General features: G+C 41.6%; 1 protein-coding gene across 6 annotated transcripts in view; it reads left to right on the forward strand.

Moving 5' to 3' along the window:
* EML6 (EMAP like 6) overlaps positions 1 to 13610 on the forward strand; it is a 176275-nt gene that overhangs the window by 81867 nt on the left and 80798 nt on the right. For all 6 annotated transcript variants that reach the window (XR_013984757.1, XM_081000806.1, XM_081000802.1 and 3 more), the window contains 6 exons: positions 2518 to 2685; positions 3747 to 3853; positions 7070 to 7188; positions 9062 to 9248; positions 11304 to 11409; positions 13204 to 13297. Coding sequence is in view for 5 of the 6 variants with exons in the window: in XM_081000806.1 (XP_080856932.1) it covers positions 2518 to 2685; positions 3747 to 3853; positions 7070 to 7188; positions 9062 to 9248; positions 11304 to 11409; positions 13204 to 13297 (781 nt within the window). In the remaining variant the exon portion in view is untranslated. The remainder of the gene's footprint in view (positions 1 to 2517; positions 2686 to 3746; positions 3854 to 7069; positions 7189 to 9061; positions 9249 to 11303; positions 11410 to 13203; positions 13298 to 13610) is intronic.

Raw genomic sequence — 13610 nt, forward strand, 5'->3', positions numbered from 1 at the left:
GGACATGGAGACTCGGCTGGCACCGCTAGCGCCCTCCCGACTCGTGAAGGAGCCTTTTTAAAGGCTACGGATCGGGTGCCGGGGAGAAGCGTGGTGCTTTGAGTCCTCTGCTATCCCTGCCGAGCGAAGCCGCATGCCATCCGGCGGAGAGCGCTGACTTCTTCTATTGAAAATTCGGACTTCTTAACAATAACCCGTGAGTAATTTGGAAACCGGGTTCAAAAGGAGAAAAAAAGAAATTTTTTTTTCGGATTGGACACGAGCGGGGGGGGATCCAAAAAGGAAGTCAGTCCCCCTCCCTACTGTAAACCTTCCAAAACAAGGATGGGGAAACCAAGGTCCAAAAAGATTTGTATTGCTGATAAAAACTAAGAATTCCACGATGGGGAACTACAAGAACTGTGCTGGAGGAAGAATTGAGGGAGAAGGGAAACGTAACCCCCCCCCCTGTGAACCGGGGTGATTGAAGAGAGAGCCTGGTGAAAAGAGTCGGAGATTTTGACAGCTGTCAAAGTAGCTGTCAAAGTCGGAAAGCAGAGAGGATTTTATTATGAGAACTTTGCTGGTTAAATTTGTCATAATTTGCTATAACCCGTTAAAACTTGGATACAAAATGGCGAAAACATGGATAACAATCGGACTTTTGGACTAGAGAAAACAAAGTTACAACAATCCCCCTAGAGGAATTTCGGGACATTACAAAGATGGTCGTAAGTGGAAAAATACCATTGGAATTTTACAGGACTGGTTATCTTCTGGGAAAGCTGCAAAACGGAAATAATATTTTGTCTACAGGGTGTTCAGCTAAAGGAGACAATAGAATTTTCTATTGAAGAAAGGAAGGGACTGAACGCAAGTTTTTGTTCCTGAATAACAATAATCCCTGCAGAGTTACTAAACTTCTGAATTAGAACGTTTCAGCAGCGGAACAAGAGGAAATTGGACTACAACTTGGAAAGAACAATGGGGGGAGTTTTATTAAAGATTTGAAGTTAAATGTCTTAAAAAATAATTATAAAAAGAAAAAGCCAGCAAGGAGTTGGTGGAAATAGGTGATTTATGGACTTTAAGAATTCCAGGCAGATAGCATGGTTTGGTGGTCAGGGGGAAATTAAACCGGGGACAGGGGGGGGGAGAACTAAAATCCAAAGGCTCGTCAACTTTTTTTTTCTGAATTGGCTCTTTCTCATCTATTATACTTTTTATTTCTTACTTTTTATATTTCTATTGTGTGGGGTGTCCTTATCATTAAAAAAAGGGAAATTGTGGAATGAAAATGGGGTGGGCCCTGGGGAGAGAACTTTTGTTTTTTATTAGGGGTATTGATGAGGAGTGTATAAATTTTAAATTCGAATAATGGTCTAAACAAATTAAGTTTCAATTAGAACTGAGAGCTTGTGGAGCCAACAATATGAAATGGGAATATGGTAGGGGTGGGGGAAGGGGGGAGTCCCGGAAAGTGGATCTATGAAAATAAGGCTTTGAATGTACTTTAATCTTTACTTTCTGTATTTCTGAAAATCTTAATAAATATCATTAAAAAAAAAAAAATATTGAGCATCCTCTGTCCTTCTGAGGTCTGCTGGCTTTCAAAATGGGTTTCTTTCAATGTCTTTTCAATTATTTTATAAAACAAACTTCAGAGTCAAGAGGACAAAGGCCTTCTGGCTGCATCTTACAATAAGGATTTCTCTTTCGATTTACTATTTATATCACGCCACACAGCTGACATAAAATAAATAAATACCCTGCAAGCTCTGCCCCAAGGAGACTGCAATCAAACATGCATGGACAGGGGAAATATGAAACTCAAACATGCAATGAGATAGAACGATTCTGTCATTAAGCTTACATAATATTCAGTGCTTTTTTCTGGGGGGACGCATACCCCTAAACATTTTGTGAATCTTTGTACTTATGTCCATTTACTGTATTTATTTTTCCTGATTTGAACTATAAAATGGTGATTTTCTTGAGTCAAAATGAGAGTACCCCTAAACATTTTTTTTAGAGAAAAAGCACTTGTGATATTTACATTGACTTATGCAAACAACTTCCATCATAAACTCTCAAGAACGACTTCCAGAGAGATGTGTTAGTCCACTGCAGCAAAAGAGGAAACAGCTTTATGGACTAACAAAGGATTATTTGTTATTTTCTGTTTATTAAGAACTAGTATCTAATACGATTACATCAGCAAGCTAATATCTGCCAATACTGAAGACAAAAACAAAACCTACAAAACGAGGGGAAATCAATATGCCATTTTGACTACCATGATACAAAGACTGAGCAGGGTAGGCGACAGGGCAATCATTTTAGTGAAAATTATTGCTTATAATTGGGAAAGGAAAACACACTTTGTGTGTCTGTGTTGATCAGGTATATATAATTTATTGTGACTTCATGCTGGCTGTATTAAAAGAAATATATATATATGAAGTAACTATGCTTTTTTCTGACGTTTCATGAATTTTATTTGCAATTATCAATATGGTTTTTTTATTATTATTCTAGGAGCTAAATTTAGAAAATACGTTGGCCATTCTGCACATGTTACTAATGTCCGTTGGTCGCATGACTTTCAGTGGGTAATAAGTACTGGAGGTGCAGATCACTCTGTTTTTCAGTGGCGGTTTATTCCAGAAGGTTTAACAAATGGAATCCATGAAACAGCACCCCAGGGTAATGCAAATAACATTTCTTTATTATTCATTCATTTGTCCGTTTGTTCATTCACTGAATTACGTCCTTCACCATTATGGTCCCAGGATGGGTTATTACAGCAACATAATACATAGTTGTAGAACAGCTACAGTTATAAAAACCAACAAACCGTTCCAACTTGAACTGAGCAGTATAGATTCAGCCAAAAGACATAGGCCCCTCAAAGCAAAATACCTTCACTTGCCTTTTGTGCTTTGGCCAAGCATTGGAAGAAGTTGCAATTGAAAAGATAGCTTTGATGGATTGAATGGGTTTTCTTTTAATCATTATCCCCCAGAATACTTGAATCCAACATGTACATTTCCTTTTGCTTTCCTACAGGCCCATATTCTCCTTGGGTGCAGTTTGCTCAAATAATACATGTACACAATGTTCGCTGTGCATCAGGGGATGTCCACACATTTAAATCAGTAACTTATAAAAATCATTTCAAACTGCAGAGACCCACAGGAATATTTAGCTAGGACCAATGAAGACAAGTTGGAATAGGAGACATAGGGAGGCTGGAGAACAGATGGGGAAACACTGTGTACACACAGCTTTCTAGCGTGTCACTAATGGATGTCGGTGGGAATCCTAGAGAGTTGTATGTGCACAGAGTAGAGAACAATATGAGCAGCTGGAGCTGTATTTGAACCTGCTCTACTGCAGCTGAACAGAAAAGCCAATTTTCAGTGAAGAACTGCATACTTCTGTAGAATTGTGGCCATAATGGAAAAGAGAAATAACTGAAAATTCATGGAAGGGGTCACTGAACACTGTGCTTTGCTTGCATCTTTGGTTAGGTTCAGTGCACATGTTTCTACTGCCAAATCAGAAACACTAACCAATTGTTTGAACAAAATAAAATAAAATAAAATAAATCCTTCCAGTAGCACCTTAGAGACCAACTAAGTTAGTTATTGGTATGAGCTTTCGTGTGCATGCACAAGTTTCTGTATTCATTATTTGTGGGGATGTGGCTTTAGTTTTAAATTGCCTTTATTAAAATGTCGTCCGGTGCATTCTCCCGTATGCAGAAAGTGGCATAGATTCACACAGCGAAGAATCTGACTCCGACTTATCAGATGTGCCAGAGTTAGACTCAGATATAGAGCAAGAAGCTCAAATCAACTACACCCGACAGGTGAGCAATATGGAAACAGGCCATTAGACCCAGCAACCTGGAAACCCATCGAAACATATTCAGCGGAGGGATTTTAAAGCTGAAGGAAGGAAAAGTTGAGTGAAAGAACTGAGCTCGAGAGTTTAAATGAGAGACCACGTTGAATTTAAGGAAAGTTAAGGCTAAAAATATGAACTGGGGTATTCAAACTGTATTTATATTCAGCTTTTTTACCCTGACATTTATTATTATTATTATTATTATTATTATTATTATTATTATTTTATTTTCGTATAAAGATTTTCCATAGGTAACATAAATACATTCAGTGTCTCTGTCTTTAAGTCTTAGCATCCTTCATACAAATGAATTGCAGTCAGTTGGAGACATTTTTTGTTGGAGATAATGTGGAATTAAGGAGGGGAAAGAGAGGGAGAAGGGAGAAAATAGAGAAATAGAAAGTTAGGAGGGGGGCAGGGAGATGGGGCATTAAGCTTTCTTTCTTTGCATAATGTATTAGTGGAGTTTTTTTTGTTGCCATTGTCATGTGGATAGCGGTCTTATTTTTAGCAAGAGGTCAGAGAGATGACATTGCATGTTAATCATGGGACTGAACATTCCACCCCTTTAGATCAGTTAATTAGAAAACCTTTGAATGAGCAGGTGCAGCTCTTTCCAGATATTTCCTTTAAAAAAAATGTTGAAAAATATGCAGCTCTTCTGCAAGTCTCTTACAGAATCATGCAAAGGATTTTCAAACCCACCGCTCTCGTTAGCCGGTAAATCCATAATTAATGTTAATTTATTGTCATAGAATCATCGAATTGTAGAGTTGGAAGGGACCCTGAGGGTCATCTAGTTCAACCCCCCTGCAATTCAGGAATCATCCTTTAAATTAAAGGGCTACAGGCAGCCCTGTTTAGGGAAGCTTTTAATGTTTGATGTATTACTGTATTTTAATATTTGGTTGGAAGCCACCCAGAGTGGCTGAGGAAGCCCAGCCAGATGGGTGGGGTATAAAGAATAAATTATTATTATTATTATTCCCAATTAAGCAAGGAATTATATGAAATAAAAATGCTGAATAAATATGTAGGAATCGCATTTCGTTTTCACTGAAGGGAAGAAGATTTGCATGAAGTTCCTAAGTATGCATTTTTTTAAGACGTAAGTGGCCTTCCATATGTTTTTGCCATAATGACCCTAAATCTCTTACTTTCCAATCTGTTTGTTGAAGCTAAAAGAAAAAGTATATTGCTTCAACAATTGCAGCCTTCTCTGCATTTTTGAGAATGTTTATTTATTATTTCCATTTATAAGCTGCCTCTCATTCTGTAGGACCCTAAGGTGCTAAATGTAGTGTACGCCTTAAAGTAATAAACAGTTAATGAAATCATCATTTAACTCATGTGGACTAATAAAAATATTGAAAGCAACTCAGTGCAGCAGCAGCAGCAGCAGCATCTAAATGGTCGGTTTTATTTACAAATGCCTGTGTGAAACAATGGATGTTTTAAGTTAAAGGTAGTCTTATCTCCATAAGCAGGTAATTCTGCAAATGGAGGGCCCCCCATAGAGAAGGCCCCGCCTTTGTCACTGCAGAATCCATCACACTCACCAAATGGACTGTGAGGCAGGCTTCCTCTGCAGATTGCTGATAACTCGGTCAGTAGAGCCTGAGACTCTTAATCTCAGTCCAGTATACCTGAAGGAGCGTCTCCACCCCCATCGTCCAGCCCGGACACTGAGGTCCAGTTCCAAGGGGTTCCCTCGCTGCGAGAAGCCAAGTTACAGGGAACCAGGCAGAGGGCCTTCTCGGTAGTGGCACCCGCCCTGTGGAACACCCTCCCACGAGATGTCAAAGCGAAAAACAACTACCAGACTTTTAGAAGACATTTGAAGGCAGCCCTCTTTAGGGAAGCTTTTAATGTTTGATGCATTACTATATTTTAATATTCTGTCGGAAGCCGGCCAGAGTGGCTGGGGAAACCCAGCCAGATGGGCAGGGTATAAATAATATATTATTATTATTACTATTATTAATCTGAGGGTCATGGGTTCGAGTCCCTTGTTGGGCAAAAGATTCCTGCGTTGTAGGGGGTTGGTCTGGATGACCCTCATGATCCCAACTCTGCAACTCCATGACTCTTAATTCATTTGTCCTGTGTTGTGACTTTTGCTTGGAGTGAGTCTTGGGCACAAGAGTTTGAAGTTCCTTCCTCCTCTTCCACAAGGGGGCCTTTTCTGTTCCCAACTTCCAATAGTAGTCCCACATACACCCTCGCTGAAAAGCATTGGCTGAAAGTTCAGGGGCACCCTAAACAGAAGTACCGTATGGTGATGGTGGTGGGATGTTCAATCCAATGTTTCTTTAAGAATCAGTGTGCATAGCATTGTGCTAAGGGGCTATATCAGCTATAACACAGATACTATTGACTGCTGCCTGGAGCTATAACAGAGAATCGGGGGGGGGGGGTGATGATAGGAAGCAAAGATGCAATGGCTTGGAGGGACAGCTGGAGAGTATATGTAGAGCTGTTATGGCTCAGAGGCCATCTATTAAGGAACAGGGTTGTATGCAAGCAGTCGTGATTGATAGAAACAACTCGGACATGTAGTTTGCAGAGATTTCCAGTGCGTTAGAATCTTGCAGGTTCCCAAACACAGGGAATTTTACACCCACACAGGAATCTTTGGAAGTTGTTTTGCAGCTGTCCACTGGATTAAACCGATGTCATAGTATCTGAGTTCCTAACCATCTCTTTAAAAGATTTGCATGCCTAATATCTGGTGTACCTGTTAGCAGTGTAAATCCATCTCCTAGTTCTTTCAGTGCTTGCAAACTGCTTAAATCTCCTGTGTCATTTGCATATGTCACAAAAACTCCCTGAACAAATGAAGGAAGGATCTGCATATGTTTGGTTTTTTTTTAATTTAAAAGAATTAAGATACTGGGGTGGGGGTGGGGAATCAAGTGTCACACATAGACATAGACACATAATTTTTAAACTTTTTTGTGCAGTAATCGAATGAGCTTGGCCTGATCTTCCATTACTGGGTGGTGCTTCTGATACAAAGAATTCAGACTTCTCAAAGAGGCAGATTTTTGTCATGCATTACAGGGTAGTGACATTGATCTTGCAAATTACTAGGCCCCGTAGTGGCATAAATAGCAATAAGCCACATGGATTATTGGACTGGGGATGTGTAATGCAATGTAACTCTCGATTATTTTAGGTTTACAAAGAAGATCTACCTCAACTGAAACAGCAAAGTAAAGAGAAAAACCACTCAGTGCCCTTCCTTAAAAGAGAGCGAGCCCCCGAGGACAGCTTAAAACTGCAATTTATACATGGGTATAATAACTTTTCAGTAGTGACTACTCTTGTCTTTTCGCTTTTATAGACTACAATTTACAGAAAAAGGTAATCTGTTCTTGGCAAAACCAGAAATAGCACCTAGATTTAGAGACTGTGTCTGAAGTTATCATGAAAACCAAGAAACACATTCTCAGCTTAGGGAAATGGAGTTTTCTGCTAGGGGCTTGCATTGTAGCTTTGCATTGTGCCTGCTTCCAAGTCAGCAACACATCAGCTGTAGCTTATGTTAAGTATGGACAACTGAAACCTGTAACAAAATGGTGCCGTACGGATTGCTCCTGTTCATGCTTTCCTAAAGGAGACGTCATTCCATTTACCGTATTTTTCGCTCTATAAGACGCACCAGACCACAAGACACACCTAGTTTTTGGGGGAGGAAAACAAGAAAAAAAATATTCTGAATCTCAGAAGCCAGAACAGCAAGAGGGATTGCTGTGCAGTGAAAGCAGCAATCCCTCTTGCTGTTCTGGCTTCTGGGATAGCTGCGCAGCCTGCATTCGCTCCATAACACACACACACATTTCCCCTTACTTTTTAGGAGGGAAAAAGTGAGTCATAGAGCAAAAAATACGGTATATATGTATTACATTCCTATACCACCTCTCCTTCCAAGGAGCTAAAGGTGGTGTACATGGTTCACCTCCTCCCCAGTTCATCCTCACAACAACTGTGTGAGGTTGGGTAGGCTAACAGATAGCGACTGGCCCAAGGTCACCCATTGAGCTTCATGGCTGAGTGGAGATTTGAACCCTGGTCTCCCAGGTCATAGTTCAACACTCCAACCATTATACCACACTGGCTCTCAGGTGCCTCGCTGGCTCTCATTTCCTTTTCCACCCGCCTTGCAACAACCAGCATTCCATGTCCACTTAACATGCTCCATCCTCTGTGAGCTGTTTTAGCAGCTGACCCTCCCTCCCTTGGAGGCCAATTCCAAGCAAAAGTATTGTTTGTGTTTATGCAGACCTTGGGGTTCCCCCAAGCTGTATTCTACCTTTCTCTTGTGCACAGATGGTGCTGTCTAGGCTACCGAAGGAACAGTATTCAAAAAAATTGAGTTCACCATAGGAAATGCAACGTTGAACGAAAATGGGTAACTGCTTCCCACAGGCAGCAGTGTCCAAGGCATAGCTGTCAATGTTTCCCTTTTTTTAAGGGAAATTCCCTTATTCCGAATAGGATTCCTCGCAAGAAAAGGGGAAAGTTGACAGCTATGGTCCAAGGACTAGTCTATCCATTTGCTTTAACATACGGAGGAAGGTGGAGATCAATCCTTCCCATTTCCTTTTCCATCTCCATGTCAAAGTTGGCTTTCAGAGTTATTTTCTGGATCTGTAATAATTTTAACTGTCTGGAACTCTTGGCTGGACTGGCTGTAGCTAAACATGGCGATGTTTTGCATAAAAATGGAAGCCGTGCAGGCTTTTTGCTGGGCACCACTGTAGAAATGAATTCCTTTGAAAATATTCATTAATATCAGTTCATCTGCACGCAGGACTCTCCAATGAAACCCTTTCTGGCATGTGTTGAAAGCTCAGATTTAGTTCAGGATTTAAGGTGAAACTGGAAGACAAATTGGTTGTAGACTGTGAATGAAACCAGTTACTTGGCTCTAAGTAACGAGCTTGTGACATTTTTGTCCATCTCAGGAATACCACCCAGCATTATTCTTAATCCACTGCTTCTCATATTGAATCTGTATCCTAAATACATTACTTAGAAATGGAGTCTGATTGATTTCAGCAAAATCTGAAGGCACTTAGGATCATAGCACAATATCCTTTGCTTCTACAGTTTGCAGGCCACTTTGCTAAAATGTTCACCTTTTGCTGTTTTTCATTCATCCCAGCTACAGAGGCTATGACTGCCGAAACAATTTGTTCTACACACAGACCGGGGAGGTGGTATACCACATTGCTGCTGTTGCTGTTGTTTACAATAGACAGCAACACACCCAAAGACTGTATCTCGGTCACGATGATGATATCCTCAGTCTAGCCATCCATCCTCTGAAAGACTATGTTGCTACTGGACAGGTAAGATTTTGGAGAAACAATGCTTGCCAATTCAATGGAAATTTATTACTATTATCATTATTATTGTTGTTGTTGTTTACTTATTGTTGCACTTTGTTTTTGTAAAATTCAAACATCATACCAACCTCCTTAGGAACGGTGTGATTTAGTGTATTGCAAATGGGACCTACAAGAAAATGTTGCATTGGTTTCTCCTCACACCTTAGCAGGTCTGCTGCTGTTCACCCAGCCTTCCTGTGAGATATGATAAGCTGTAAGAGGCTCAAGCAAGCCAATCCATTCCCATCCTCAGTTTTCCAGCGGCAACCCAATATTCCACCATTCTTGGAGGCCGCTGAGCACGCTCAGTCCTTGTTTGGCCGGTTTGAGTTTGGGGGGGCTGTTATTTTGGGAGCTCCTTCAGACTTTGATTTTAAAATGTTTCTTTTGTATTGCTTCAAACCTTGGAGTTCTCCAGACATTCTGATACCTCCCCCTTGTTTCTCCGTTTGGCTCCAATCCTGTTGGCATGGGGTACTGTTTGCTTCTAGAAGGAGTTATTATTGCAGCTACTATTTTAGTTTTCCATTTCTGAGTGTACATTTTAGGGAGGGATATTAAGGTAGTCTGCATAACTATCAGCATAAAGGTTTCATTGGGATGTCCATGTTCAAACATCCCTATGCCCAAAATGTGGGGGTTGGGGGTGCAAGGAAGGCAAAGTTAAATGTTGCCTCTGCTGATGGTAAGAAATCCGTATCCTTGCAGAAAAATAGGAAAGCATCTCCCCAACAGAAGGCAGGATGTGGGCATCAAACCATAAAATACATCTATGTTACATGGAATGTATGCCATTTATAGTATTGATCAGAAGGTCAGCGGTTCGAATCCCCGTGACGGGGTGAGCTCCCGTTGCTTGGTCCCAGCTCCTGCCAACCTATCAGTTCGAAAGCATGTCAAAAGTGCAAGTAGATAAATAGGTACCGCTCCAGCAGGAAGGTAAACGGCGTTTCCGTGTACTGCTCTGGTTCGCCAGAAGCGGCTTAGTCATGCTGGCCACATGACCCGGAAGCTGTACGCTGGCTCCCTCAGCGAATAAAGCGAGATGAGCGCCGCAACCCCAGAGTCGGCCACGACTGGACCTAATGGTCAGGGGTCCCTTTACCTTTACCTTTAGCCAACGATATGGGGAGCAGTGAGGTTTACTGGCAGCGATATTTATCTGTCCTGATAAGCAGCAATGACTAAGGTTTCAGGAGGTCAGATGTCCCACTGTTTGCTATTGCTGCAGCATCAAGAAAGAAAATATAGGATAAAGTTTAAAATAAAATAGAGTTCCAGTTTGGGGAATGTTAGACTCCAGTGATGGCTAGACATCCAAGAGTATAAATCAGTTTTTTTAAAATTTAGTTTGGCTAGAGGGAACCAAGTAGGAATGAAGACGATGATACATGTATGAATCATCAGTGTGATAGCGCTGGTCAAAGGATCACCCCGAAATAGAATGCAGGAAGAAGAGAAATGCTTGAAGGCTTAAAGCTTAGTGGAGCAATCCCCAAAAGTCAAACAGGAGGAGGAAGGCAAAGTACTGGAGAGGCTGCTAAGAGTGACAGGAGGGAAAATAGAAGAGGATAGGGAGGGCAAACTGAGGATGACTTCAAGGAAAAGGTTGCAGTCTGTTGTTATCCAAGTGCTGGCTGGTAAAAAGGGTATTGGAGGAACAGGAAGCGTGAGTTCCCAAGGAGAAGGAATTGAATGGGAGAGCCAATAACTAGGTGCTCCATGGATATATTTTGTACTTGAGGGATGTAGTGAAACTGAAGAGAGGAGTGCAAGGATAACAGCTTTGAAAATGGAAGTAAGATTATGAACAACGGATTGTGGCCAAGTCTAGATGACAGTATGGGCAGGAAGCCTCTTGTCAGCACCTGAGATATCAGAGTAAACCGCACTTAAGAGACATCTGGTTGAGAAAACTAGGAAGTGTCTCCTGGCTGAAGAGTGTGGTGGGTGGAAATTATTACTGTCAAGTTTTTTGTTTGCGCACAGCCGCTCACACCAGGTGTTCTGATTTAGGTTGGGAGAGATGCCGCCATTCACGTGTGGGATACTCAGGCACTCAAATGTTTGTCGCTGCTAAGAGGCCAACACCAAAGAGGCGTCTGTGCCCTTGATTTTTCAGGTAAACCGCTATCCACTGCCAACTAGGGTCGGATGGATCCATCAGGCAGGCCCCACAAATAACCCAGAGGTGCATTTTAAATAAAAGGACACATTCTACTCATGTAAAAATACACTGATTCCCAGACCGTCCGTGGGCCAGATTGAAAAGGTGATTGGGCCAGATCCGGCCCTCAGGCCTTAGTTTGCCTATCCATGATATAAACGTTACATTTATATTATAGTGTAGTCTGTAGTATACTCTGCAGGCACAGGAGAGGGTAAACCTGTCTCCAGCCCAAGCCAGATGCACTCCCATGGCCAGAAGAGGGGTAGGGCGTGGGACTTCCTTTCCCTGGAAGCGCCTAGGCTTGTTGCAGCTGCAGCTGCATCTTTATAAGGTGCAATATCTGTGAAGCGCAGTGCAATAAAATGAGGTGGGCCTTAGTAGTGGGCCTTATCGTTCCTGTGAAAGAAGGAAACGGTGTTTCTGTCATGTACAGTGGTGCCCCGCAAGACGAATGCCTCGCAAGACGGAAAACCCGCTAGACGAAAGGGTTTTCCGTTTTGGAGGTGCTTCGCAAAACGAATTTCCTATGTGCTTGCTTCGCAAGACGAAAATGTCTTGCGAGTTCCTGCGGGGTTTTTTTCCTTTTTCCCAAGCCGCTAAACCGCTTATCAGCTGATCGGCTAAGCCCCTTAACAGCTGATCGCTAAGCCGCTTATCAGCTGATCGTTAAGCCGCTTATCAGCTGATCGTTAAGCCGCTTAACAGCTGATCGCTAAGCCGCTTATCAGCTGATCTGCTAAGCCCGCTAAGCTGCTAATACTGTAGCGCTAATCCGCTAAACCGCTAATGGGCTTGCTTCGCAAGACGAAAAAACCCGCAAGACGAAGAGACTCGCGGAACGGATTCTTTTCGTCTTGCGAGGCACCACTGTATTCTACTTAGCGTTGATCCAGAGCAGAACTCCAACGTATAATTAGCAGAGTGAAAACTTAAACACGTTGCAAGATTCCCCGAAAAATAGACCAGAGGCAATTGTATTTCATCCAGCAGAGCTTTACTGCTACTGAAGGCAAATGAGCATAATGGTGACAAATCCAATACATTCAGGATTTGAACTGTCCATAAGAAATCCTGTTGCAGCAGACTTAACTTAAACATACAATAACTCATAAAAAGTCTAAACTTTAACACTATATGCAGAACACCACACCAGAAGGAAGAGAGATAGAAAAGAGTAAAACCCAGGCTCCTTCTGGTCTTATTATTATAGTTGGCATGACCTTGAAAGAGATAAGAGAACCAGCTTAAGCCACTTGTACTCAGCTTCTCTGAATGAATAACCCAAACATCAGGAACCTTCTGCTTGTTTCTTTCACACAGAGCAGCTTCCAGAACCTTCTTGAATTAATTAGAATAGGAAAGATTTCTACACATCAGATCAATACTTTATGTACTAAGAAATGCAAACTGACAATTTCTCCTTATTTTAATTTGCCTCTTGATACTTTTCTCAGTAACTTCTGGTGATATTGGGGAGAGGGGTGGCAGAGAGCTAGATAATGATGTAATAAGCTACGAAAAAGTTTAGGAACCTGATAGGTTGACCTGTACACGCTGTGACTGACATGCTACAGTTAGCAGAAGATTTGCTCCTGTACCCCCAGTGAAAAACTCTGTTTATTGCAAAGCATCCAGCTGCATTGCTATTAGTACCTCTACTTTAAATTTGCAATAAATAAATGCAGCATTTGTCAGATTTCTGTTAAGGGTTTCTCACCTCTGATGTTGTGAATTGCTTTTATGCAGCTGATGGAAAATGTCTGGCGTCTATTGGGTTAGATGACAATCATACCATCGTACTCTGGGACTGGAAAAAAGGAGAAAAGATGGCAGCAACCAGGTAAGAACGTTGTCACGCAGGCATGCTCTCTAACAGCTTGAGTTGCATGCATATATTTTTTTCAGGTCCAAGTTTTAGGATGCTGTTTTAAGAGATCAAAATACCACCTTCCTCCCATACCTTAAACCTGTATGTTTAGACAAGAGAGAGAGAGGACGATTGTGATTTTCATCAATGCCCCACCTTCTCACATGACAGATTTCTATGCATTGATTAGAGCAGAGCTTTCCAAACTGTGTGTCGTGACATGTTAGTGTGTCGGCTGCAGTGTGTAAGTGTCACACGAATGCTACCCATGCTCCTCGTGGGGCTG

Source organism: Podarcis pityusensis (assembly GCF_964106645.2).
Source record: "Podarcis pityusensis genome assembly, chromosome: 3".
NCBI classification, from domain to species: Eukaryota; Metazoa; Chordata; class Lepidosauria; order Squamata; family Lacertidae; genus Podarcis; species Podarcis pityusensis.